At 48.8% G+C, this 27,179-nt stretch overlaps 2 protein-coding genes across 6 annotated transcripts in view; both read right to left on the minus strand.

Annotated features, from left to right (window-relative positions):
• The window catches only part of Klhl3 (kelch like family member 3), a 118,529-nt gene extending 104,968 nt beyond the window's left edge, over positions 1-13,561 (minus strand). For 2 of the 5 annotated variants that reach the window (XM_029468305.1, XM_021180216.2), the window contains exon 1: positions 2,502-2,951. In XM_029468305.1, the coding sequence (XP_029324165.1) occupies positions 2,502-2,557 (56 nt within the window). In that variant the 5' untranslated portion in view covers positions 2,558-2,951. Of the gene's footprint in view, positions 1-2,501; positions 2,952-5,321; positions 5,372-13,490 lie in introns of those variants that run through there. The other 3 variants (XM_029468306.1, XM_029468307.1, XM_029468308.1) reach the window with 3 other exon arrangements.
• Positions 13,562-15,946: 2,385 nt separating this feature from the next.
• Hnrnpa0 (heterogeneous nuclear ribonucleoprotein A0) lies at positions 15,947-18,737 on the minus strand. Its single transcript, XM_021180289.2, has one exon. The coding sequence runs from the start codon at positions 18,379-18,381 to the stop codon at positions 17,461-17,463; it is 921 nt and encodes a 306-aa protein (XP_021035948.1). The 5' UTR covers positions 18,382-18,737; the 3' UTR covers positions 15,947-17,460.
• Between the last annotated feature and the right edge of the window lie 8,442 nt (positions 18,738-27,179).

The following is a 27,179-nucleotide window of genomic DNA, read 5'->3' on the forward strand; positions in this document are numbered from 1 at the left end:
GAGAGGAGAGGAGAGGAGAGGATAGAGAGAGAGAAAAAGAAGCTGGATGGGTTAAGTAGGTGGGAATGGGTCTGGAAGGAGCTGAGGAAGGGAAAATGAATATAATCAAAATGCACTCTAAGAAATTCTCAAAGAATTAGTAAAACTCGCTTATGTTATTAGTTAACTAGAAAGTTACTTCCCAGCACCCGCTGTTTGTGGAGCCATGCAGTAGTCAGTGAGGAATACCAAAAAAGTAGAAGCCACCATCCTCAGATGAGGACATATCTCCAAGTCTGAGGACCTGTAAGTCATACAAAACAGAAACACAAAAAGACTTGCTGGGCGTACCATTCCGGTCTAAAATACGAACAAGAGGTTTAGCCAGGTGAGGTGACACAGGCCTTTGATCCCCGCACTCTGGAGGCAGAGGTAGGCAGATCTCTAGGAGTTCCATAATGGGTCTCAGGACAGCCAGGGCTACATAGAGACCCCCTATCTCAGCGTCCCCACCCGGTCCTCCAAAAAAAGAAGTGTTTATGTAAGAACATCAATGAGGACTGAAAGGACCATGTTTTTCCCGAAACAAAATGGGAATTTAAAAAAAAAATTCTGAGAATGGAGGATTTGTGGTGAGAGAGACGGTGTGTGGGCAGCGTAACTCTTGGTGGGTACAGAGATGCATCAGAAAGAGAGCCAGGAGGGAGACGGAAGACTTGTTAGGAGAAGGCGACTTGTTAGGTTGGTTTGTAAGTTGTCCCTAGAACAGGCTGATCTGAGCAGCCTGCTGAATGTTGGAAATTCTCAACTCCTCTAGACAAGAAGCAAATGGGTACTCAGAAGCCGCAGACATCAGCTCTCCTCACAAACCAGTGAAGAAGAGCTCTTAGTATAGGGACGCTGAGCTGTGGGCAAGACCGCTGTCCCCGCAAGCTCAGATGGTGGCAGCCTAGTGCCAGCCACTCATGCAGGTGGACATGGTCCAAAGCCTTACACTTCTTTCCTCGCTGCTTCCCTCTGCCAGCCACCAGGCCATTGAGAGAGAGCAAGGACACTGTCCACCTCTTCCCCAAGGCCTCTAGATGCCCCGTTGTTCAGGAGAATCCTGTTTTGAAGAGAGCCCAGAAAGAAACTGCAAGAAACGTGGTCTAAAAAGTCCTAGGACCATGGTTCTCAACGTGCGGGTCACGATGACCCCTAGGGGGTGTCAAACAACCTTTTCACAGAGGTCGCCTAAGACCATCCCAAAACACAGATTCCTAACAGTAGCAAAATTATAGTTATGAAGTAACGAAAATAATTCCATGGTTTGGGCGTGAGGGTGGGGGTACCATCACAACATGAGGACGGGTATTAAATGGTCTCAGCGTTAGGAAGGTTGAGAGTCACTGTCCTAGACTCTTCTTGTGAGTGGGACTATCAGAACGCACTGGCTTCTTAAGCTTTTCTCAGACAGAGGAGTGAAATGTATCACACCTGTTCTCTCTCACAGGGGCCCGACTCAGGACAAGCTGTGCACACTTGTTAAAGTATTCTGCAACCTCACCGGTTTAGAGGAGCCGGTTCCCGTGAAACCAGCAACTCACAACTTAGAGGGGAAGCCTTCTTGCCTCTCCCTGTAATCCTCTCTCCTCAAAGAAAATGGTAAAGCCCGTCCCTGGGCGCCAACCCACGGATGAGGAGGTGGTGGCACGAAGACTTCTGCTCCATAGTCTGCCAAACTTGGCCCTGCACAGAACACCTTCACAATGGGAAGATCAGCTCCTCGGATAAATGAAAACTGTCTGTGCTCCTGCCTGCCGGGAGACAAACCCTAGCCAGCCTGTTCCTGCTCAACCCGAGTACTAAAATGCCTCCAGTTGGTTCCTATTTCATTAAAAGTCCACGAAGGGAGAAACAAGAGCGCCTGAAAGACACAGACCTTGCAGCATCTCTCAAACTTTTTGATACAGGCGAGATGGGTTGTGAGCAAATGTCACCTATCTGGGTTTCTTCTCCCTTACCTACGCCAGCGCAGAAGCCAGTGTCCACCAACATATACACACAACAGACCCGGGTGGTAGAAAAGCCAGCCACTTGGCATGGTTCTCGAAAATTCAACCACCTCAGTGTGAACGAGGCTAGTGCCCTCTCTGAGGTCAGCTCTGCAGTGCCATCAAATCACCCCACCAAAGACAGACACTGTGAGGACCGGGAACGCCTCCCTGAAAAGGGCAATCCCGGTTCAAGACGGGACTATTCCCAACACAGGCCGGGAAGTTCCGTCTTTCCGTGTGCTCCACTGCCCAGCAAACCCAGATTTCCCTTGGCAGGAGCCGGGTCTCTGGAGCTTTGAGCCCTGGAAGAGGTAGGTTTCCAAAGAGACTTTTCTGCCCTCGCTCTGCTTTGGGGTTCTGCAGTTGCCAGGATCTGCAAACCTGCCTAGCTGGTGCAAACAAATGGTGGTTACACCTTACGCTCGCTCGCTCGCTCGTGTTTTCTTACACATGCATACTGCACTCACCACACTTACACATACGTACCTTTCGCCCTCCATTGTGGGAGGCCCGGCAGGGTTAGTAGTCACCAAACTGTGCATGCACCCGGGAACTGGCGCTGCTCGCTGGGTTCTCCCAGCAGACCCGTGAGGGACCCTGATCAGCAACCGTGATTCAGCATGGCTGCAACTGAGACCTCCTCCCTCCCAATCCTCCTTCCTCTTGACTTACTCGCGGCAGGCTTCTACCGCAAAAGCGACGGTGCTAGAAAATGTCTTACCCAGAGCTCCCTGCAGCCCTTTCAGCTGCTAAAAGCAGCAACCCACTCGCTTCCCCTCCCCCGCAGGCTGGCTTCTCCTCTGTCTCCTAGGAACAGCCACAGCTTCGGCGGCGGCGGCGGCGGCGACCCAAGGGCTGTGCCACCTTTCCAGCTGTTTCCACATCTGCTCAGGCATCCCCAGCCCTAGCGACTAGCCCACCCCACAGTCTCCTGCCTCCTCGGCTGCACTACAGCGGATCAGAGGGAGCCTCTCTAACGCTAACAGAGAAAAGCTGACCCCTCCTTCTCTCCTCCTCCTCCTAGGCTGTGAGTCTGTGGGCCTGGCCAGATTGCTGGAATGAGGAGGCCCCTCTGTGGCCTGCAATGGAGTTTACCCACCTGGGAAAATTCACTTGTGAGTAATGTCAGCCGATTCCCCCTCCCCGAGCCCACAGTAGTTCTGAGATGCGACATTAAGACAAGTGGGTTGGAGTGTGTGGGTGTCACAGAACTGAAATGAATAAGAAGAATTAGACATGGGAGCCAGGGCCAGATGCGTTATGTGGGGAGAGGGGGGGGAGGTGCAACTGAAACAAACCCCCAGTATTACAAAATGCCAAAGACCATTGCAGTGATCACCACAAAAACACCACAACAGAACCGCTTTCTAAGGTCTGCCATACTGAACCTTATGCAAGCTGTAGCTCCAACTCACAACGTCTACTACTGAGCCCCCATCCCCCAGCCAGAGCCCCTGCACCCTGTTAACCTCTAGATGTTGGTCCTACCTGGAATGGCTCCTCTAACCCTGATCCTTGAGTCTTTATGGAAGCGCAGTAAGTCACAGGTCTTCTGAAACCTTCCCCAAATCACACCAGTGACAGCTGGTAGCCTCCAACATAAACTTCAAAGGGTATTGCTCTTATTGTTCACCTCCCCCTAACTGAGTGTCCGAGGGAGTTGGTTTTGTTTTGTTTTGTTTTTTGTTTTTTGATTTTTAACATGCCTTGTTTCTAGAGCTAAAAGACTATCTTGTGGAAAGCCGACCGGAAGCTAAGTTTGTGTCTTCTAGAGCTAACCAGGGCTTAGAGATAATTGGGTCCATTAGTGGTGAAAATTTTCTCAGAAGCTTCCCCAATCAGGAAAGGAAAAGCCAGACACGAGTACCCATCCATCCCTTGCTTTAGGACTCCTCACCAACCAATACACCCGGCCTCTCTGGAGGCTCGGAGCAGCACTGGCTGAGTGGGCTTCCACTGGGTAGCCTATGACCTCACACTCAATCCTTCATTCCCAGGACACTCCCTAAAGTCTCTGTCAACTCTACTAATTGCGAGTTTACAAAAGTTGCAAAGGTCCTGCTTTCTTTCTTGGTATGCCCTAGCCATCTGCCTAGCGGTGCCACTTTCCTGGGCTCTCGAGTCTGTGGGAACCTCAGGAGGATATAAACGGCACGTGTTGCTTGTACAGTTCGGGCCTGCTAAGTTTCTTCAGTTGTTTCGCAGAGTTCAAGCCATCAAGCAAAGGAAGGAACACAGGTCTAGAAGCAGCAGGTGTCGATAACTTGGACTTGACAGAACATTCTGACCCCAAACCAGATGAGGTGTGAGTCTCAAGGTTTATCTCCCCAGACACACCAGTGTCCCCTTAGCTGGGACCACAACCCAGAGTCATTCTCCATCCTAGAAGAGCACTCACACCCAGCAGCTCTGTGTCTTCGCTTGTTCACAGCCAAACCCCTCCTCTCTCTCTCTCTCCCACCGCTTCCCTCCCTCCTCTAATCAGCTTCATGCTTCTGTTCCAGATATTTCCTCTGGACATCAATCACAGGGACCACAAGAGGCTGAGCATCACAAATAAGGAAGTGGAATCCCAGAATCCGTGCCAGAGTGCAGGCAGGCCACTGGGGTAGGCAGGCAGCTGGGTGAGTCACAGGAGGGATATAAAACTGACTTCCCTTTGTGTGTGCCTTCATTCACGTCTTCGCCATACAGGAAAGGGGGGAGGAAAAAAATCTGAGAAGGAAATCCTTAAGGACTGAATATACTCACGCTTCAAAATGAATGACTAGAGCCAACATAAAGCCTCAGGTGGTTCCCTTGCAACCTACCTTTGCCATATGAGGAACCAGCGTCAGCCAGATGTGTCGGATCACACCCACTTGTCGTACCACCCATTCTCCATCAGCCAGATGTGTCGGATCACACTCACTCGTCGCACCACCCACGCTCCATGAGGCGAAAGGAAGATGGCCATCCAGGAAAACCATCCACCAGAACTAAGGGTAGCAGAGCCAACGGCCCTTCTCTATACTACTGGAATATTTTTCTGGTCTCTGCTACATTTAACATCTCCTACCTGTTATCCAAGCATTCTGTGGGCCACAGTCTGATCTGTTCAGTGTAGGCTAGTGCTCCTGACTGTACTTCAGTCCCAAGAGGGGCTGCTTGGGGTTCTAGTAGACACACTCAAAAGGACCAAAGTGGTTCCTGACTGGAGGAAAGTCCCCATCCTTGGCCTGTTCTGAATCTATGTCAAAGCCCGCTCCCCACTCCACAGGTTCTTCCCAATGCCTTGAGCGACCTCCACAGTTAGCCCAAGCGCACCTGGTGAGCCCAGATCTCCATCCCAAAGTGACTCATCCGGTCATCCATGCCAACTTTGTTCTGAATCCTCCAGCTCTTACTTGGCTTGAGAAGAACTAGGGTTAGAAAGTAAAACATTTTCAGTCTGGATTTGGTCAACAAAGTTCTCAGCACTGGTACTTCATCCGGAGATACTTGGGCCGACGGTGCGTTCCCATAACTTTCCTTTCACTTCTTTTCTGGCTTTTCCCTCCAAGTTTTCAATGCTTTGCATTCTTACATCTGCAGGCACTGTAACAGCGCCGTGTCTCGAAGCACACTGTGTATCTGAACCATTTACTTCGCTGGTTAAAGGTGTAAACGTCAGAGGATCTAAAGCACTCAGCAGACAAAGGCAGGTGGATCTCTGTGGGTTCGAGGCCAGCCTGGTCTACAGAGCAAGTTCCAGAACAGCTGGGGTTACACAAAGAAACCCTGTTTCAGAAGAAAGAGACAGAGACAGAGACAGAGACAGAGACAATATTCCTTATCTTGATGGTTTGGGGTGCCAGAGAGATGACTCTGTGGTTAGAAGCATGCATTGCTCTTGCCAAGGACCTGAATTTGGTTCCCGGTGCCCAACTCATGTGGCCACAACCACCTGTGACTCCAGCTCCCAGTGACCTGCATTCAACCATGCACATATGCAAATACACATACACACATAACTAAAAAAAAAAAAACCTTTTAAAAAGGAATTATTGTGCTGTAAAAACACCTAGAAGTGGAAATTCTGCATAATTTATATATTACAAAAAGAATACTGGGTAGTAGGGTTCTACCTAACACCTGTGACATCAGAGCCCAGGAGGAGGAATTTCAATAAGCCCCATGGGTGACTGGAATCCACAGCTAGATGAGAAGACCGAATAGACTTTAGGATCCTAACAGGGCACAGTGCAGGTGTGCTTACCAGAAGCAGACGTCATTTTCCCTTCTACATGAAGAGATTAATATCAGTAGCTATCTCCAAGAGTCCTAAGGCTTAAAGATGGGAGTGAAGCATGAAGCAGAGATTGACTGTTCTTCCAGAGGTCCTGAGTTCCTGAGTTTCTAGCCTAGGAAAAGCATTAGTTAACAGCCACTAGTTGTTAACTAGTCCCATAGTCGTCTTTATCTTCTTCAGGGCTATTAATAGTAAACATCTGTTACCCATTGATCAACATGGAACAATATTCAGCAGGGGAGGGCATTGTGTGGAGTTGCCACACACCCCCAGTGGCCTTGCTGCTGAAGGGTCAGCAAGGACCAGACAAGACCAGAGCTAAGGTACTGCCCGCCCTTATCTCTACACCAAAACTTCCCACAGGTTTGCACAGCCTCAAGGCTCATCATTTGCTATTACGCCTCTACTTTAGAGATGAGCCAATCAAGACAAAGCTAGAAAGGAACTTACTTAAGACCACTCGAGAACCAAGCAAGCTGAGCATGGAAACCACACCCTCAGGTGCCTGTCCCAGATACTTTCCACCTCACTTCCCGTTTAGGAGTCCCCCCCCCCCCAAAGACTTTATATAGAGCTGGCATCCAACGCTTCTAAACGCCTCCTGTAGGAAGATCCTCTGGTCACCAGCCAGGCTTAGCCAGTGAGGAAACCATTGGACCCAAGAGTCGGAGCAAAGGCAGAGTGAGGACAGCACAGGAGGCAGCTGGCACACCCCTCAGGGCTTTTTAGTTTTTCCAAGAACTCTTTCCCTTACCAAAGCTGCAGCCCACAACTGGTGCCCCCTGCTGGTAAGCCTGTGTATCTCTCATAGCAAAAGCGAAACCACTTCTCACAAAAGGAAGAAACCCCCAGCTTCCTCAGTTCACAGATTCAAGAACAAGCATTGATTCAGCTTTAAATTAATGGCTGCCATCATCTTCCCCTTCACCTCGCCTTTCAATTCTTTTCTTTCTTTTATTATTTTGTATTTATTTATTTACTTACTTACTTATCTATTTATTTATTTTTGGTTTTTGGAGACAGGGTTTCTCTGTGTAGCCCTGACTGTCCTGGAACTCACTCTGTAGACCAGGCTGGCCTTGAACTCAGAAATCCACCTGCCTCTGCCTCCCAAGTGCTGGTATTAAAGATATGCACCACCACTGCCCCCCTCAATTCTTTTCTTGATCCAAAGAAAACCTAGTCGTTTTACATAAAAAGGTTAAATACAGATGACACGTTCAAGGCCTGCCTGAGCCAGAGAGTGAGTTCTAGGTCAACCTGGATAACTTAGTAAACCTCGGCCTCACACAAAAGAAAATAAAGGTGAGCCTGGGGATATGGCAGTTCTGTGGATGCGCGCTTGTAGAGCGCTTGTGAGCGCTTGATTCCATCTCTGCTGTGAGCGGGTGAAGGGGAGCTAAAGACGTGGTAAATATCCATGATCAATGATAGCATGCGATTAATTCCACCAAGGCTCACTGAGCTCTGCGGTGAACTGCGGCAGGCAGCTATGGCGTAAATTTCGATGAACTTGGTACAGCTAGAAAGCCCAAGAGTTTATAGACTGGCTGGAAGGATTCCACATATGATGGTAATAACTGAGACTTGAGAATAACTGAGAGCCCATCAAAAATCAGCAGAAGACAAATTTCAGTTTGGGGAAAATTTAGAAACAAACAAACAAACAAAAATGTTTAGGGGGCTGGAGAGATGGCTCAGCAGTTAAGAGCACTGACTGGCACCGGGCATGGTGGCACACGCCTTTAATCCCAGCACTCCGGAGGCAGAGGCAGGCGGATTTCTGAGTTCCAGGACAGCCTGGTCTACAAAGTGAGTTCCAGGACAGCCAGGGTTACACAGAGAAACCCTGTCTCGAAAAACCAAAAAAAAAAAAAAAAGCACTGACTTTTTCCAGAGGTCCTGAGTTCAATTCCCAGCAACCACATGGTGGCTCACAACCATCTGTAATGGGATCCAATGCCCTCTTCTGGTGTATGTGACGACACCTACAGTCTAAAAAAAAATACTTTAAAAAAATAAAAGTTTAGATCTTACTAAAACTGTGGTGGGGGGTTGTTGTCATCACTCATGGCTCAGTGGTTACGAGCACTGGCTGCTCTTGCAGAGGACCAGAGGTGTTCCAATTCCCAGTTCAACATCTGTAACTCCAGTTCCAGAGGATCCAGTGCCCTCTTCTGGCCTGCAAGGGCACTGCACACAGTGATGCACAGACATCCACTCAGGCTAATAACCATACACATAAAAATGAAATCTTTTTTTAAAAATAAAATAAAGGGATGGAGAGATGGCTCAGTGGGTAAGAGCACTGACTGTTCTTCCGAAGGTCCTGAGTTCAAATCCCAGCAACTACATGGTGGCCCTCAACCACCTGAAATGAGATCTGATATCCTCTTCTGGTGTGTCCGAAGACAGCTACAGTGTACTTACATATAATAATAAATAAATCTTTAAAAAAAAAAAAAAAGGCCAGGCATGGTAGCACAGGCCTTTAATTCCAGCACTCTGGAGGCAGAGGCAGGCAGGTCTCTATGAGTTCAAAGCTGGCCTGGTCTACAAGGTGAGTCCAAGACACCCAGGGCTCTGTTACACAAAGAAATCCTGTCGAGGAAGAAAACAAACTCAAAACCAAACAACAGCAACAAAAAATGTATTAGTTTTTTTTTTGTTTTTTGTTTTTTTTTTTTTTTAAGATTTTAATTACTCAGCCAGGCATGGTGGCACACGCCTTTAATCCCAGCACTGGAGGCTAGCTTGGTCTTCAGAGTGAGTTTCAGGACAGCCAGGGCTATACAGAGAAACCCTGTCTTGAAAAACAAAAAACAAAAACAACAAAAAAAAAGATTTTAATTACTCATATGTAGGTATGTATTTATGGGGATGTGAGCGCAGATATATTCTGACCACAGGGGTAGGCATCAGATCCTCTGGAGCTGGAGTTATAGGTGGTTGTGAGCCACAGGGTGGAGCTGGGAAACTCTCTGGTTCTCTGCAAGAGTGGCATGTGTTCTTTACTGCTGAGCCATCTCCCCAGACCCCAGTCTTGTTTCTTTGAAGCAGATCTCCACATGTAGCCCAGGCTACTCTCTAACTCATGACTCCTGCTTCCACCTCCAAAATGCTGGACATTTTCAAACAGGGCATTTATCAAGCGGGGAAGAGCGGGGGAGGAGACTTGCTTCATTCGGGCATGGTGGGTGGCACATGCTTCTAATCCCACTAACTCAGGAGGCCTGGGTAGTAAGATCTCTGTGAGTTTTAGGCTACCCTGGTCTAGATATACTTTTCCAGGTCAGCCAGGTCTATGTAGTGAGGTGCTATCTCAAAAAATCACTTATCATTGTATCTGCAACTAGATCATCTCGACTTCCCATAACTTACAGGTGTGACTTTAAGATACAAGTTTAATACACTTGTATATGTATTGCATTCGCTTTATATTTAAAGAGTAAAATTTGTAATTTTAACTACTAAAAAAAAAATGTCCAGTACTATGGCACTGAACACACCCACCTCTGCTTTACACTTCCAGGACACTTTCTATGTTTGTTTGTTTGCTTGTTTGTTTTTCGAGACAGGGTTTCTCTGTATAGCCCTGGCTGTCCTGGAACTCCCTCTGTAGACCAGGCTGGCCTCGAACTCAGAAATCTGCCTGCCTCTGCCTCCCGAGTGCTGGGATTAAAGGCGTGCACCACCACTGCCCGGCCCAGTTCGCTTTCCTCATTGCCTCTATACCATCTTCCCCCCAGAGCCAGCTAGCCGGTGTTTATTACCTGCTTGTTTTATTGTTCTGGGGATTAAGCGGACGGCTCTATAGGTGCATCCTTCCCACTGAAGCTCCACCTCAGACTTAGGTAGGTTTTATCTCTAGGGTATCCCAGATAAATGCAAGCTTCCATTAGTCAGATCTGTCTGTCTTGACCTGCCTCTGTCCCTCAGCTAACCTTATTTTCATGTTGTGACACGTCCCGGAGTTTATTTCTTACAGCTTGGCAATACTCCATTTTACTTATACATTTGCTTGTTGGTGGACACTGGGCTGGTATTTCCCCTTAGAATAGAGCAAAATCTAGCATTTCCCTAAGGTGGACATTTTTAGCTGGTTTCCAGGTTTTTGATATAATGATGGCCTTTAAGCAAAGTTTGTTCTCCTTTGAGCTTTCTCCTTGGGCTAAGTTGTTCCAAATGACATCACAGAAACAAAGGACCTGAACACTTTAGTATCTCTCTATTTTTTTCTTCACTATTTATTAAACAAATCTGTGCTGTATTTCACTGCCCTTGCCTGCTGCTTCCTGACGCTTGGTGACTAGCGCTGGCAGTGTCAGCTATGAGAGGACAAGCACTGGACCAAGAGCACAGAGAGAATGTCTGCAGAGGGAAGAGAGCTCCCATAAAACTGCCCCAAGTCTCACCACAATCTGGATTTTTCTCAGTGTACATACACATACTCTCTCTCTTTCACACACATACCATATACACACACACTCACACACCACCCCCCCACACACACACACACACACTCTCACACCACACACACCACACACACATATGCATTCACACTACCCACACACACATACCACACACACACACCACACACCACACCACACACACACACACACACTCTCACACCACACACACCACACACACATATGCATTCACACTACCCACACACACATACCACACACACACACCACACACACTCTCTCACACACACACCACCCAAACACACACACCACACACATACTCTCTCTCACACACACACATATCAGACACACACACTCACACACCACACACACTTACACAGACACTCATACACCACATACACTCTTACAACACACACTCACACACACACATACACACTCATAAACCACACATACATACACACACATATACACACCACACACACATATATATACTCACACCATACACACACAAACACACACACCTATGCACCAGAGATCCCCAAGGCCAGTTCTCATGTCCCAGTGTTTACTAGAAGGACTTGCTGACCTCAGAGCTGAAGTCATTGGGATGACACTGGTAAGTATACGCTCCCAGAAGGGCGTAGCGAGCAGGTCCAGAGAGAGAAAAGGTGAAGACAGCTGCAGTGTACTTACATATAATAAATAGAGAAATCTTAAAGGAAAAAAAGTACGGGCTGGCAAGATGGCTCAGCGGTTAAGAACACCGACTGCTCTTCCAAAGGTCCTGAGTTCAAATCCCAGCAACCACATGGTGGCTCACAACCATCCGTAATGAGATCTGATGCCCTCTTCTGGTGTGTTTGAAGACAGCTACAGTGTACTTACATATAACAATAAATAAATCTAAACAAACAAACAAAAAGTACACGCTCCAGCAGGAAAGCAGAGGGTTGGCAATAATCACACTGCTATAGAGCCTAGGCACAATAAACAAGGGGATGGTGGGGACACTTCCTAAGTTCACATGCCTGGATAAAGGCCAAGCTCACAAATGGGCCATTTAAAAGGACAGCAGCACCAAGCCAGACATGCTAACATTTTACCTACTGCAACCAAATGAAGGTTCTTTTTGGCCCAAACCCATACAGCTATGGAAGAGACTGTCTGTTATACTTCAATCCAACCGGCTGCAAACCATCATTAAAAGCAGTTATACCAAGAGAACAGAAATCTTGACAAAGCCCAACAGCGGCTTTTTAAATTCGGATCATGCCATTCCTCTACTCAAAAGCCTTGAATTGCTAGGCAGCACCCTGTAATCTCAGCGTTCAGGGGCTGAGAAAGACCAATCATGAGTTCAGAGCCACCCAGGCTGTATGGGCAGCCCCCAGCTGGCCAGCCAAAGTGAGACCCTGTCTCAAAAACTAAACACAAAACAAAACCAAGAAACCCTCAATAGGCTTTCAACTCATTCGTTCAGAGGGGTTAATAGTCTGCTTCTCTGTTGCTGTGATAATTACCATGGCCCAAAAGCAACTTGGGGAAGAGAGGTTCTATGTGGCCTACAGGCAGACACTCCTCTGCTTCCCAGGAGTGTCAAGCTGACAACCATGTTAATCATCCCAGAGGCAAAATCTTTACAAGGGTCTACTTCCCAAACCATAACCTGGTGCTCCCACCTCACTGCCTACTCCTGGGCCCCTCTTCCCTCAACTACAGCCGCCCTAGTCAATGGCCAAATTAAAACCTTCCGTATTAATTTAGTAAGAAACTGAATTCAGACACTAAGAAGACCCATGGTGCTCTAGACCTGAAGCTAGAAGTTCAAGCTCACTTACTACTTTTTGAACCATCTCGCTGCTCCAAAACTGACATGACTAGTTTACAAAGGAAATTTCCCAACATACACGCCCTCTCAATTACAGAAAACTGACCTGCATCTTCATCAGAAACTGGTGAAGAGTCAAAATAAGGAGACCAGAAGACCCTGTCAATCACGGAGCCCGTTCCTTCACAGGGAACCTCAGACCATCAGTTACTGTGGGATGGCCTCAATCTAGGATAACTGTCAGTTTTTTAGACCTATTAATTTGTGTGTGTGTGTATGAGTATTTGCCTGCGCACATGATCGTGCACAGGGTGCGGGCCTGTGTCCTTCAGAGGTCAGAAGAGGGCACTGGATCTGCTAGGACCAGAACTACTGACAGTTGTGAGCTGCCATGGGAATGCTGGAGATCACCTCAACAGCAACAAGTCAGCTCCAGCCCCTGCTGCCGTGGCTCACTAAAAGTCTCAGGTGACTGCTATTTCCAAAACTAAATAAATTAGTCTGCACCCTACAGCCGGTTTGCTATTATTAGTCTTGGCAAAAACAATAGAATTTAAATGGCTGGGTTTTTTTTTTTTAACGGTCTCTGTGACCTCATATTCAAAAGGGCCAATGACATAAGGAACCCAATCTATCATGCTCTGCATGTCAGCTGAGCAGTGGGACTGTCCTCTGTGTCTTTGTAAAGCTAGTTCAAACACCTGTCACATTTCCCCGTAACAGAGCCCCTCCTGTCTATAGGCCCAACACAAATGCCGGGACTCTCATAATTGTTTAAGTTCTCACCATCCAAACCAAACTATGGGTGTCTTAAGAGGAAAAGGCTGGCCCCCAGTCAGCTTAGTAGTAAATCTTCTGTTGGATGTATAAGAATGAGTCTCTCACAAAGACTTCTATCAAATCATAAGAGATCGAAACAATTCCATAGTCTAGGAAATAAGTTGACTTACCAGGTTAAACAGCAAACGGAAGTTCTCTCAGTCTACAGATTCACCCCTCTGACCCAGAGTAAACATCACCCAGCTCGTCCAAGTCTGTTAATTCTCCATCCTCTTGAGAAAGCTTCATGATACAAATATCTGGTAAATCATTTACAGATCAAGCAAAGGCTAATGCTAACATCTATGAACATACCGGAACAGTCTGCCCTTCTAAGCAGGGCAAAACAGTGTCCACTGTTCTGACCTCAGAACTCACTCTGTCACACCTTCAGAAGGGCAGCTGAGCAATCTGGCACTCAGAAGGCAGCGGCAGGCAAATCCCTGAGTTTGAGGCCAGCTAGGACTATGTATGTGAGAGCCAGCTCGCCCCCCCAAAAAAAACATTTTTAAAGCTGCAAGATTCCTATCTCCTATTTTTAATACTTAATAGTAGGCAAACTGTTTAAGTTATGAACCTGTAGCCTGGTGCAACAGAGGTAATAGGACCTCGTCATAGAATGAGAACTGAAATCAGAAATAATACACATGAACTCTTAATTACTTCTTAGGTTTTCAAGGAACTTTTTATCAAGTGGGGGGGGGTGGGAATATGTCATTTTTCATTGTTGAGAGCAGGAAAAAAAGAGAGTACCTCAAGTCATCTGCTATCGGGCCCTGAGGAGAAGACAGGAGAAGACAGTCCCACTTAGCCTGGTAGTTCTTGGCTGGTCCTTCCAAAAAGCCCAAAGAGCACCTATCTGTGATCCTAGCACTAAGAATGCAGGAGGATGCCCAAGAATTCAGGGCAACCTGGTCTACATGGCAAGTTTCAAGCCAGCTAGGGACACACAGCAAGAAAAGGAAGTAGGGTGTAGGGAGCAAACCAGGGCAAAATAAGGCTGAGAGAGTCTCCCTATCACACTGACACTGGAATTGGAAGAAACTATCAAGTGTTGATGTTAGACAGCTCACACCCATAAACTAGCTAAAGGCAGGCAATGCTCAGACCCACCACACTCCAAAGCACACAAGGAACAACCTAAAATGCAAGTGATCCAAACCAAGAGTGTAAGCGGCAAAGTCTACAATTCAACACTCCTGTCACTTGTGGTCTTGAGGCAGGGAACCCTAAATTCCCAATTCCCAACCAACCTCGGTCTCTTTCCTAAAATCGAGAATCCACACTACAGTATAGCACTTTATGAATCTAAATCACTTCTAAACTTTAAGCATTTGAAATTCTGGGGTCTGGAGATGGCTCAGCTTTTGAAGAGGACCCCACACCTGGCAACTCAAAGCCACCTGTAACCCAGCTCCAAGAGATTTAACACCTTCTGGACTCACACATGCAACTTCCCTTTTCTCAAAAATACAGTTTTAAAAAAAAAGTATTACCATCTTTAAAGATGTCCCAGGTCTGTCAGAAATGGCTCGGCTGGGAAAGGCACTTGCAGATCCTCAAACCCAGAAGGCAGAAGAGCAGCCTTGCAGAGTCTTCCACGGGTGCTGTGTGAAAGGCACGTGCTCACACACTCACACAAAAACTAATGTAAGGTCCACGCTATCTTTTAACTAATGGTTATTTTAGAACTTAAAGTCTTTGAAATACTAAGAGCTTCACACTGGAGCAACTTCATCTTGAAAAATCAGAAAATACCCAAGCATGAAAAACGATTCTCAAAAGGAGTGGCGAACTCTATCTCCATCTCCTGTCAAGATTCTCACAGGTGAACCAAGACATCAAAAAGCTCCACATGCCAGAGGCTGCTAGGGGAAACACAGTAAGCTGCTTACAAAAACATTGCTGTTTTCCTTTCCTACTATTCAATTACATTCATCACTAAGGGTGAACACTCCGACACTGGGCTGTTACTACACCAGGAACTGTGGGCTAAGTCACTATTACTAAAACGAATCACCTCACAATACCTACCAGCTCAGTCTTTTCATCCAAAATAACCGAGGAAAGTCTGAGGTAACATGTAATGAGTTTTAGATCTTTTCCTGTATCCTAGAGGGACCCCCCCCCCAAAAAAAAAAAGCCTGCATTAGATCTTCAAGTGTAGTTTCAAGCAGGAATTTAAGGGAAGCAAGCAATTGTGAGCAAAGAACTTCAACTTTTTTTCTTCCACGGCAAACACACCCCTATACAGTGTTAAATACATGACCCAAGCATCAGCTCTCACTCACGAAACTCACCAAACTAGCCAAACAGAAGTCCTCTCACCTCTTTAACAGCCTTAGTAATTACAGTATTTTGGCAAGAATCAGATCTTAGAAATTATTCAGTGACAACTTAAAATGTGGGGTTCCAACATTAAAATATTTTAAAAGGTAAAAAGAAAAATCTTTTCTCAAAAGCTTGATGCCATAAGGCTTTGGGCTTCCAAAATCCGAGTCAAATTTTTACCATCCCGTCAAACCCCGTAAGTTAACGGGTACTCTGAGCCCACCCACCAGGTTATACATACTCTCACTCAATCATGTAAGAATTGAATTCTTTATTTGTGATATCCATAAACGTTGCTATTCTATGTTTCTATCCAGGAAGGCAATTTTCTTCTATTATCAGTTTTTGTTTTGTTTTTTTTTATAAACAACAACTTGAATTCTATTGCATGAAGGGCTACAAATACACATTAACCAAGCAGAATACAGATATTTTGTTTTACAACTTGCACCTAAAACCCCAGTACACACAGCTGCTTCAGTAGCTACCGGAGCAGTTTGGGGCTACTGCCCAAGCTATGCATAGCAGTTTACATGTTCAAATCTCACGTAGAAAAAGTGACTGATGCGGGCTGTTAACTACACTCCCGGGAAGCCCGTCTCAGCTACAAGTAAATGTGGACCTTTCAAGTCTGCAGAATTCTGATGGCAAACTGCTAAATCTGATGAAATTGTCCTGAACAAGTAAGTTGGTTTTTCTTAACCAACCATCTTGCAGCTATACTGCCACTCTACCAGCAGATGGTGCTACATCCGCTGGACTTAAAAGAGGACAAAGTTCAGACTTAGGGAAGAAACGCTTTTTTTAAACCTGCTCTGAAAATACATTTTAAAAAACTCATTTAGTGTTAGGGTAAAATAGAACCCTTATTTGTAACTATTCATTACAGACAAACCAATAAGGAAGAAACTAGGTCACCTAAAAAAGTTTTAAACAGTTTATATGAATGAGAACACATGCTTTAAACACAAACTATTTCTTTTAAAACTACACAGTACATGTTTTGAAGTAAATTCTCATAGAAAGAACCAACCATGTCAAGATGATAAGCAAATCGCTTATTACAAAGAGATGGATGCACAGGACTAAACAGCCACATCCACCACTTCAGAAAGTTTTTGTCTGTAAAAGGTAAATTCAACATCACTAACTGGGCAAACAGGAAGAAAAAAAAAAAAGAACCCACAAGACCTCCTTTAAGCTTCTCGAAGTACACATCAAAACCTAACAAAAATATCCTTTAAAATGTAAGGAGTGGATCCTAGAAAAAAAATGTTAGACATGTACGGTCAAACACAATGATTTATTAAAAATAAAACGTAAAAATGATTTTTGTACATATGCTTCCAAATTTCAGGCATGGGATCCAAGTAGGTTTCATAGAAAACGCTGTAGCCAGGTATCAAGTCCTTACAACAAAGTAAACTACCCTCCCGCCCAACCCCCACCCAGGTGTTGCTACAGAATCAGCAAGTTCACTCCCGCCCGCCCACCCGCCCCCCAAAAAAACACAAATTAAAACAAGACATTTTTTTTGCTAGTATAAAAACGACCAAGGTCCAAGTAATAATAAAAAAATAGAGTCCATCAATGACTGTAACACAAAAATGTGTGTGTGTGGGGCCGAGTCCACCTTCGGGGGGGGGGGGACGGGCAGGCAAGCGGGGGGTGTCGTGCCCCCCAGGGTGAGCGGCTTCCCCCGAGGGCACCTGGGGCGGGCGCGGAGGGCGACGATGGCCGCGCCCGCCGCCGGCATCCGGAACCCGGCTTCTAGAACGAGCCTCCGCCGTAGCCGCCGCCGCCGTAGCCGCCTCTGTACGGTCCACTGTTGCTGCGGCCGCCCCAGCTGCCGCCGCCGCCTCCGCCGCCGCCGCTCTTCATCGGCCCGTACGAGGACTGGTGCTGGCTGTAGCTGCCGAAGCCGCCAAAGCCGTTGCCGTAGTCGCTGCCGCCGTATGAGCCGCCGCCGCCGCCGCCCCCGTAGGCGCCGTAGCCCCCGTAGCCGCCGTAGCTGTTGTATCCGCCGCCGCCACCGCCGCCGCCGCCCTTGGCCAGCCCGTTCTGGTCTCGGCCGCCGCCGCCTCCGCCGCCGCCGCGGCCCCGGCCTCCGCCGCGCCCGCCCCGGGCCGCCCGCGCGCCCCCGCCGCCCGCGTGGATATCCTCCTTGGGCACCGCCTTCTTCACCTCCACGCGGTGGCCCTGGATCGGGTGGAACTTGACCACCGCCGCCTTGTCGGCCGCGTCGTGGCTCTGGAAGTAGACGAAGCCGAAGCCGCGCTTCTTGCCCGACTGCTTGTCGGCGATGATCTCCGCCTTCTCCACCGCGCCGAACTGCGAGAAGTGCTCAATCAGGTCGCCCTCCGCCACGTCGCCCTTGAGGCCGCCCACGAACAGCTTCTTCACCTTGGCGTGCGCCCCGGGCCGCGCCGAATCCTCCCGCGACACGGCGCGCTTCAGCTCCACCGTGTTGCCGTCCACCGCGTGCGGCGACGCGGCCATGGCGGCGTCCGCCTCCTCCACGTTCGAGTAGGTCACGAAGCCGAAGCAGCGGGAGCGCTTCGTCTGGGGGTTCACCACCACCACGCAGTCCGTCAGCGTCCCGAAGGCCTCGAAGTGGCCGCGCAGCCCCGACTCACTCGTCTGCACGTTGAGGCCGCCGATGAACAGCTTGCAGAGCTGCGAGTTCTCCATGTCGGCCGCCCGGGCCCTGCCCCCGCCCTGCGCGCTCCGCCGCGTCGCCGCCGCCCGTTAGCGGTCGCCGAGGCCTCGTCCGAGCCCGGGCCCGGCCGCCGCCGCCACCGCCGGCGGGGAAGGGGCGGGAGGGGGAGGGAAGGGGCGCGCTGCCGGCCCGAGGGCGAGCCGAGGACGCTGGAACCCGACCGGGGCCGCCGCGGCCGCCACCTCCGCTCCCCTATCGGGACACCACACAAAGAGGCCGCTGAAGGCGCGCGCACCCTCCCCGCGCGGTGCGTCACAAGCGACGCCGGGACGCCGGCCAATCGCCTGGCCGCTCGCCTTGGTCCCGCCCACCGCGCCGCAGCGCCGCTCTCGGTCGCGGCCTCCCCGCCCTCCGCGGTTTCCCCACCACCCCGGTCCGGGCCTGGGGCTCCTCGGCGTCCGCGGCTCCTTCCGCCTCCGCGCTCGCACTCGACGCGGAGCCGCCGGGCCCCGGAGGCCGCCTGCCAGAGCCCTCCGCGCGTCTCCGCGGAGCGTTTCCTGGCGACCGCGCGGCTGTTCCCGTAGCCGTCCCTCCCTCCCTCCCCTCGCCGGATGCCCAGGCCCAGCTCCGCAGTGGCGTTCGCGCCAGCCCCTTGAGGGACGTGACCGGCCGGCCAATCAGCGGCTGCTCCTCAGACCCACTTCCGTTCTCTGCTGCCGCGGGACGGGCGCGCTCCTCTCGAGCACTGGCCCGGCGCTTCCCGTGCGGAACCCGCTGTTGCCCGCACGCTTCGTCCTCGCGCGCCCTCGCGGGAATTCTGGCCGTTCCCAACGGATCAGCCCTGGTGGCCCCCGCGCGGGCTTTTTGAAAACTTGACTGTTGGGGGCCGGCCCGCACCCGGCGTCGGCTCCCCTAGGGGCGGCACAAAGATGGAGGGCCTCGGCCTGACCCCAAGGCGGTTATTGGCCGTTTACGGTGGGCTGGTGGCTCGATTAATCCAATGCGACTCTTGCCCCGTGCCACTCTGCCCGCCGAAGCAAGCCCATGAGAGGGAACAACACCAAAGCCCTTGAGACCCGGTAACCCAGACCAGGCCCGAGCCAGGCCTGCGGTAGCCGCTGGCGATGCTCCGCCCTGTTAACTCAGCTGCGAGCTCCTGCGGACATGTTCCTTGCGAGCCAGCCAGGGTTTAATCGGCCCCATCCTTACACTGAGCCAGGCCTGACCCAGCCCAGGCTGACCTCGAACTCCCAAGCACTAGATTACAAGCATGCCCTATGAGATTTCCTATTTTTATCGCCTTCTCACCGCCATCCCAACTATGGTTTGGGAATTAAACCCAGGGGGCTTAACTAGAGTTGGAGCAGTGTCCCCCGACACGTCCTGCCCCCATTCTGTCCCGTTACTTCTCCCTTATTCTGGTACACCCCTGTGACCTGCAGCCAGCAGCTTCTACTGGGCTGCCAACTTTGTGAATAAGAACAGCCATTTTGCCAACTTTATCCATATAACTAGATTAAAAAAAAAAAAAAAAACTGTCAGGGACTGAGCTTAGTGTTCACAGACAAGATCTCAATTTCTACAGTGTCTTAGGGTTGTAGAAAAAAGGAAGCTGGGAAGGAACGGCTTTATTTGGTTTACATTTCCAGATCATAGTCCATCACTGGAGGAAGTCAGGACAGGAACTCGAGCAGGACTGGAACCTGGAGGCTGCTTGGGCTGCTTTCTTATAGTACACAGGACCATAAAGGATGGCCCCACCACCCATAATGAGCTAGGCCCTGTCCCACTGATCACCAATTGAGAAAATGCCCTCCAGCTGAATCTCATGGCATTTCCTCAACTGAAGTCCTTGTGATGACTCTACCTTCTGTCAAGTTGATACACAAAACCAGCCAGTGCATACGACAAGAGAAATGTGGGTTGGTTGGTGGGTTGGTTGGTTGGTTGGTTGGTTGGTTGGTTGGTTTTTCCATTTTAAAATGAACTACATGGCTGAAGAGATGGCTCAGTGGTTAATAGCACTTGCAGCTTCCAGAGGACCTGAGTTCTGGTCAGTTCCCAGCACCCAGGTCAGGGCTTCGGTCTAACTGAAGCTCTGGCCTCCACAGGCACCTGCACTCATGTGCACACACACACACACACACACCTACACATAATTTTTAAAACATTTTAATTTTTTTAAGATTTATTTTATGTGAGTATACTGTAGGTGTCTTCAGACACACCAGAAGAGGGTATCAGGTCTCATTACAGATGGCTGTGAGCTACCATGGAAATTGAACTCAGGACCTCTGGAAGTCAGTTTGGGTTTTGGTTTGGTTTGGTTTGGTTTGGTTTTTGGTTTTTCAAGACGGTTTCTCTGTGTAGCCTTGGCTGTCCTGGAGCTCACTCTGTAGACCAGGCTGGCCTCGAACTCAGAAATTCTCCTGCCTCTGCCTCCCAAGTGCTGGGATTAAAGGCATGCGCCACCACTGCCCAGCTAGCAGTCAGTATTCTTAACCGCTGAGCCATTTCTCCAGCCTATAAAGTAGTTTTTAAGACAGTAACTTCATTGCCCCAAAATTGCATGCCAGGATTTGATACATGCAGCAGGGTGGGGTGGAGTGTGCTTCACATGATTGAACTCTGGAGGGCTAAAATATTAGCTCAGCAAGCAGAAAGCTGGAGGGAAGGAGCTATTTTGGTGTATTATGGAGTTACAGAAGATTAAGAGCCTCCATGGGGTGCTGGGAATCAAACCCAGGTCTTCTGCAAGAGCAGCCAGTGCTGTTAACTTGTGAGTTATTTCACCAGCCTCAGGTCTTTATTGACTTCGTTTTATGACAATTCATGATTATTCTTTCCCATCTCTGTCAACCCAGCTCTTCCTTATCCATCTCTTCCTCAGGTTCATGACAACTTTTGTGACTGTTTAGTTTGACAGGGGCTATATTTTGACTGTTGGGTTGGATCTATGCACTGGAGCCTGGTGAGGCCGCCTGTGGGAACACAAAGGCAACAGCCCCCATTCTTGAATATGTTGTGGCAAATAGGCCAAAAGTGAGGGTAGGAACCCGAGAGTCCCTACGTCACCCATGCCTCACTGTGGATCTGCTCTTTGTTGGACAGACCTCATGCAGGCATCCACAGCTGCTGTCAGTTGTGATTACAACAGCTGTGTCTGGACACACATACACACAAATCCTAAGCCTTTGAGGGCAGTATACCAGACTCCCTATTACAGTGCTTCAGAAAACTCTATTTTCTCCTACACCAGAAGGGCCTTTCTTCCCCTTGAGGTCTAGAAAGGGTTAAAGTAAGGTGGATGCTCAGGCCCACGTGCTGTGTCAGCTGAGAGACACTCCCATGCCACCTGCCTTGCTATTGCAACATTAGACCACTAAAGTTCCATTCTAGTGATCTTTTCTTACCCTCATCTAGTTGTGCAGCTGACCTGGTAACAGGATGAAAGGAGCGGCAAGCAGCAGTGACACCCCAGGAATTAGCACGCTGCCGCGCCACCAGCCGCTTGACAGCTGAAGCAATAGCACCTGCAATGTTAGGAGTGGCCAGCGGGGTGGAGTGGGGGTAGTGAGAGAGAAAGGTTGAGAATGAAGAAGGAAAGGTTGTCAATAGCCACAGGAAGTGCCAGCTCTGGTCACCAGAAGAGTTCCACTATCGAGCACTACCAAGCCTTTAGGGACACCCAGGGCCAACAGGTGAAACACTGGGTGCTGTCAAAGGCTGAGGGGACACCACGCCCTCAGCCCACATAGAGCTGTAGCACTTAAGTGGCCTCAAGGGTCCTAAAATCTGAGGCCTACAAGGAGCCTGAGCCTGGAAGGTGCCACCCACTGTGCCTCCCACCTCCTGCTGCCCAGGCTTCTCCTCAGCTACTTACAATTCCCCTACAGCGCAGTGCAGAAGGACCCTCCAGCCAGCTAGTCAAAGGTGGTAGAGGTGATCCTCCAGCAACAATCCTGTATGTCAAAGCTGGGCTTCTTCATACTCTACTAACCAAAACTGGCGTCAAATGCAAGGAGACATGCCCAGAAGATAAAGGAGCTTTCATATCAACCAGATTGTCTACCATTGAGATCCTAACAGATACAAGATGATCCGCTGCTCTCTGCTGTGTCTTACAGATTCACTGGAATCTTACTGAACGCCTTAGACCGGAGGTTCTCAACATGTGGGTCATGACCCACTCCAGGGTCACCTAAGCCACTGGAAAACATGAGTCACAAGAATACCAAAATTACAGTTATGAAGTAGCAACAAAAGTAATTTTATGGGTTGGGGGTCACCACAACACGAGGAGCTGCATTAAAGGGCATTGGGAAGGCTGAGAACCATTGCCTTAGACTAAGACTGACACTTGCCTTGCTGAATCTTTACAAGGGCCAGAAAGGTTTTGTTGGGTAGCAATCTCCTCTGAGATAAAACCTTCCAACTTTGAGGGAAGCTCCTTAAGACACCGGGGGAGCATTCTGTCCTGCAAGGAAGCTACTTTAACTCAGAAAACAGTAACAACAGTAACTGCAGGAAGTCCCTGAAATTCACCAGATTCACCAGGCTCCTCTCTCCCCTGAGGACCTCTGAGGAATAAGTTCTATAGAGAAAAGTTCTCAGGCCAGTAGACTTGCTTGGAAGACATGTCTCCACAGCTGCCTGCAAGGTGTGTGGTGAGGTACAGGTTCCCAGCTTCCCTGAGCTGTCGCCCACTCTGGGGTGGGCATCTTGGTGAGGAAGCTGTCTTTAAGGCAACTCTACTTCTATAACTAACCCCAATAAAACTCGCTGGCTTACCAAATTGGACCTTGGTAGTATTCTTACCATGGTCTCCTGTTGGCTCCTTATGCAGAGTGAGTAGACATTTTCTCGGGAATGGCACCACATGACAGGTAAATCCTATGCCAGTCTTTCACTGAAGAAGCCAGGGCTATCACCACAGTCGGTTGCCCAAGCTTTGCCTTCTATACCATCTTACCTTCCTGTACACAAAGAGTCAATTCGAAGAAAGACAATAGACTGGAAGCTGAATGGGTCAATGTTACATCTTTCTAAATCCCTTGGCTTCTCAAGAATTTTAAATAAGACTCCCAGGAAGATCCTGCCACTGTGGTATCACTAATGTGCCTGGCTAACTGCACCTCAGAGTAATTATAGTGTTTCTGTCATTCTTTGGCACACACAACAGCAGTCCCCTAAGATTTTACCCTCTAGTGACACTGGAGCTGCCGAGCATTAATTAGTATGAGTGATTCTGTCATGTTCGCACACTGAAGTCACCCAATGGAGCACTTCTTAGAAAGTTACATATGATCCCTGGGGCTTAGCGATGCATGACTGTAGTTGCAAAATGTCACCTGAAACACTGTCTGACCCCAGGTTGCACGTGCATGTTCGATAAGGGGGAAATCAAAACACAGACTAGCAACTTCAGCATCTTGTCTGCGAGTGGCAGGAGGCAAAGTGTCCACCCCAGCCCTTTCCCTCTATGCATACATTTCCAGAGTCAAGGCCAGTTCCCACGCTCATGTCACACTCCTCAGAGTCTGCCTCTCAGATTTCTGTTGCTGCACGGTATCCCTGAATCAGATGATGCCCCGTAAACAGTCAACTTTGCGCAAGGGTTTCATAAGGTCACCTGCCGTGATGATTAATCTTATTTATCTTTCAGCCAGGGACTCTCTACACAGCCCTACCTATCCTAGAATTCTCTACATAGGCCAGGCTAGCCTTAAACTCACATAGTTCCTTGTCCTCTGCCTCCCCAGTGCTGGGATATAATGTGTGTGTCACCACTACAAAACACGATGACTAACGTTTATTGTGTACTTGACTGGATTTAGACTCACGTAGGTAAGACTATCCAGGCATGCCTGTGAGGATGCTTCTGGGAAAAAGTTAAGATGCAAAGTGGAGATGTTCGGGGTTTTTTTGAGACACTGTTGTGTCATGTGATTTTGTTTTCTTTTGTTTTGGTTTGTTTGTTTTGCGAGACAGGGTTTCTCTGTGTAGCCCTGGCTGTCTCAGGCTGACCTTGAACTCAGAAATCCGCCTGCCTCTGCCTCCCAAGTGCTGGGATCAAAGGCGTGCACCACCACTGCCCAGTTTGGAAATCTGCCTTACGAAGCAGACATGTGAGAGGATGTTTTGCTGAAGACAGACAGGTGGTGTTTCTTCTGGGCGTTGCCTAGAAAGGGGGCATGTGATGGCTTGCTAGAGCGGATGCTTGAGAGAACTCCTGATGCTTGAAAGGGGTCTAAATACAACCCAGCAGACAGTGGATGCTGCTGATGGCATTGGTTCACCTTGCCTTCTTTGCTGATCATTGTTTGTCACGACTTCATAGAGAGAAACACACCAAAGAACTTCAGGTGGCCCTCCAGTGGCTTCTCGTCACTTTCCTGGAGCCGGGCCAATTGGCAGAGTGTCCTGGATTGGTCCAGACGGAGCTGCTATTGCTGATTCGAGATTGGTGTTTGAGAGTGGATAGAGTTACCACTGCTGATTTGTGTGACATGAACTGCTGATATCCTCCTTTGTTTGTAAAAGATTTATTTTCTGTAGATGAGTACACTGTAGCTGTACAGATGCTTGTGAGCCTTCATGTGGTGGCTGGGAATTGAATGTTAGTTGACCTCGCTCCGGTCAACTCTGCTCACTCAGGCCTAAAGATGTTTTTATTATTATATATAAGTACACTGTAGCTATCTTCAGACGCACGAAAAGAGGGCATCAGATCTCATTACAGATGGTTGCTGGAATTTGAACTCAGGACCTTTGAAAGAGCCTTCAGTGCTCTTACCCACTGAGCCATCTCGCCAGTCCTGCTGATATATTCCTGTCAACACTGATTGGATTCATCCCCAAAGAACGACTTCTAAGCAGGTCCACATCCCCTTGTCCTATTTACCATCTTTCCTCCCCTACCTTTGGATGGTGGGCTCAAAGTAGGGTCAAAACATTTGAGAACCCTTATTAAAAGTATGTTTGTGTGTGTGTGTGTGTGTGTTTAAATCTAAGTCTACAGAGGTATGAGGAAACTCCCTATCTGAGGGCAGCACCAACCCATGGGCCGGGATCTTGAGTTGAATAAGAAAGAGAGATGGAGTGGAGAGCACCAGTTTTCATCTCACTCCTTCCTGACAGCAGATGCGCTGTTGCCAGCTGCCCCTCTCTCCTCCCAGCAGGATGGACTACATCCCCACAAAACACGGGCTAAAATCGCATCACTTTTGTATCCCGTCACAGCGACAAGTAACGAGATGTTCCAGTCTCAGAAACTCTTTACAACAAGCACCACCGTGGTCATGAAAACTGAACTATTTGCTTTTGTCCCAGGGACACCCCCCCAACCCTGCTTGCTCACAAGGATACTGCTCCCTGTTGCTGTCTGTGATAAGCACCGTGACCAAAAGCAGCAGCTTGGTGGTGGTTTGAATGGCAATGGCCCCCAAAGGCTCACATGTTGGAATACTTGATGGAACTGTTTGGGAAGGATTAGGAGCTGTGGCCTTGTTGGAGGAGGTGTGTCACTTGTTGGAGGAGGTGTGTCACTTGTTGGAGGAGGTGTGTCACTGGGGTCCAGCTTTGAGGTTTCAAGAGCCATCTCTCCAGCCCAGACATTTTCTTTCATAAGTTACCTTGGCCATGGTATCTCTTTAATAAAAAATAATGAAAGTGTTGGGCAGTGGTGGTGCACGCCTTTAATCCCAGCACTTGGGAGGCAGAGGCAGGCGGATTTCTGAGTTCGAGGCCAGCCTGGTTTACAAAGTGAGGGCTACACAGAGAAAACCTGTCTCGAAAAAAATAAATAAATAATGAAAGTAAGTATGACAGGTAAGAAAGGGTTCGTCTCATCACACAGCTTATAGTTCATCCTGAAAGAAAGTCAGGGCAGCAACTCTAGTTAGGAACCTGGAGGCAGGAACTGAAGGAGAGGCCATGGAGGAGTGCTACTTCTTGGCTTGCTCCCAGTGGCTCGCCCAGTGACTTTTTTAGACCACTCCGAACCACGTGCTCAGGGAAAGCACTATGCGCAGTGCCTGCCCCCCTCCTCCCACATCAATCATTAATCAAGAAAATGCCCCACAGACATGCCTCTGGGCCAATCTGAAGAACTGTTTCTTTTTTTTTTTTTTTTAAGTTTTATTTATTTATTATATGTAAGTACACTGTAGCTGTCCTCAGACACCCCGGAAGAGGACATCAGATCTCCTTATAGATGGTTGTGAGCCACCATGTGGTTGCTGGGAATTGAACTCAGGATCTCTGGAAGAGCAGTCAGTGCCCTTAACCACTGAGCCATCTCTCCAGCCCTGAAGAACTGTTTCTAACGGATGTTCCTTCTTCCCAGATGACTCCCAGGCTGGCCTCGAACTCAGAAATCCGCCTGCCTCTGCCTCCTGAGTGCCACCAAGCCCGGCTCACGGAAAACATCTTAATTTGGTGGGCCACACTGATGTGGCTGGGGACTTAGCTTTTGCTCTTCATTCTAATGTCTGCTTCAAAAAGCACAGAGCCTGAAAATGTAAGAAATGTTAAAAGTGCAGAAGGGCAGCCGAACCCAGTCGTAGTTAGGGTTTCACTGCTGTGAGCAGACACCATGACCAAGGCAACTCTTATAAGGACATTTAATTGGGGCTGGCTTACAGTTTCAGAGGTTCAGTCCATTATTATCACAGCAGGAAGCATGGCAACACCCAGGCAGCCATGGTGCTGGAGAAGAAGCTGAGAGTTCTTTATCTTCATATGAAGGCACCCAGGACAAGACTCTCCCACCCTGGGCAGAGCTTAAGCATAGAACTTCAAAGCGTTCCCCCCCCCCCCCCCCCCCCCC

Source organism: Mus caroli, chromosome 13 (genome assembly GCF_900094665.2).
Source record: "Mus caroli chromosome 13, CAROLI_EIJ_v1.1, whole genome shotgun sequence".
Taxonomy (NCBI): domain Eukaryota; kingdom Metazoa; phylum Chordata; class Mammalia; order Rodentia; family Muridae; genus Mus; species Mus caroli.

Excerpts from the sequence above, each read along its gene's own strand:
- Hnrnpa0 (XM_021180289.2), bottom strand. The coding sequence starts at position 18,381 with ATGGAGAACTCGCAGCTCTGCAAGCTGTTCATCGGCGGCCTCAACGTG.